Source organism: Sinocyclocheilus grahami, unplaced genomic scaffold (assembly GCF_001515645.1).
Source record: "Sinocyclocheilus grahami isolate Dianchi unplaced genomic scaffold, SAMN03320097.WGS_v1.1 scaffold25595.1, whole genome shotgun sequence".
Taxonomy (NCBI): domain Eukaryota; kingdom Metazoa; phylum Chordata; class Actinopteri; order Cypriniformes; family Cyprinidae; genus Sinocyclocheilus; species Sinocyclocheilus grahami.
Genome location: NW_015519853.1, coordinates 1 through 964, shown reverse-complemented (window position 1 = coordinate 964; position 964 = coordinate 1). Strand labels below are relative to the sequence as shown.

Below are 964 nucleotides of genomic sequence, written 5' to 3'. Positions count from 1 at the left end.
AAGATTGTTAAGAAGGATACTAACCCCCTTTTTTCCTGGTATTGCACATTCCCAGTTCATGAGATTCATGGTGCCATCAGGGTTTTTGGTTGGTACAGCCACAAAACCCTACAAAGAAACAACCAAAAGTACAACAGCGCAAAATATAGACTGATTACAGACTGGCTGAATAGTTTGCAAGTCTACACTCAAACACTTGATCGTGTGTGTCCCTTACAAAAGGATGATCTTTCCTCCAGGCTTTGCGCTCCTGTGACAGTCTACTCAAAGCGATTCCAGACATGACTCAACAGCGCCACCTGCGGACAGAAAAAAACACACACCATCAACCGTGCATCCGTAAAGGCACAAATCAACATTACAACAGGGCTTATATGAATATAATGTTTTTAGATACAACACATAAAGATTAAGGTGAACGACTTTCAATGTTTTCAGCGCTAATTTGCAACACGCATTTCATGTCATCATTAGCATTGTATGTCACTCGCTGTCGATTAAAGTCGCTGGCTTACCTTTAATAAATGTTTAAAAATGCCTTTTCAGCCAAACCAAAACTGTTTTAGTGAAAAACGAACTCTAAAATAAACACTGGAGACGTTATAAAAAGAGCCAAGCGTGTGAGGAAAATACCTCGCGACCCAACCTAGCGTTTGATATTCAACAGTTTGATTTTGAAATCTTGTGCTCGAAATCGAAGTGAATTTGCCCAACTGATCGTATAATAGGTTTAAAATCACATCCAGATTTGGTCTAAAACGTCGGGGAAATAGACAAACAACGTTCATCCATGAAGGCAGTGGAATGGAGTAGCGTTTGTTTGTTATTATTCGCAGGACCATCAGGCAATATCAGAGTCAACTATAGACGTCCATCAGAAGCGGCCATTTTAAGTGTGGCACGTGTGTTAGACAAACGGGAATCTGAATCCATTTAGGAGATGGCTCTCTCTCTCTCTCTCTCT

At 40.6% G+C, this 964-nt stretch overlaps 1 protein-coding gene across 1 annotated transcript in view; it reads right to left on the bottom strand.

The window, feature by feature from the left end:
* LOC107580145 (SUMO-conjugating enzyme UBC9-B-like) overlaps window positions 1-923 on the bottom strand; it is a gene marked incomplete at its 3' end in the record, with an annotated part of 2,472 nt that extends 1,549 nt beyond the window's left edge. The window contains exons 1-3 of the mRNA XM_016265885.1: window positions 516-923; window positions 218-299; window positions 25-108 (exon numbers count right to left, since the gene is read on the bottom strand). Of these exons, the coding sequence (XP_016121371.1) occupies window positions 25-108; window positions 218-283 (150 nt within the window). The remainder of the gene's footprint in view (window positions 1-24; window positions 109-217; window positions 300-515) is intronic.
* Window positions 924-964: the final 41 nt, after the last annotated feature.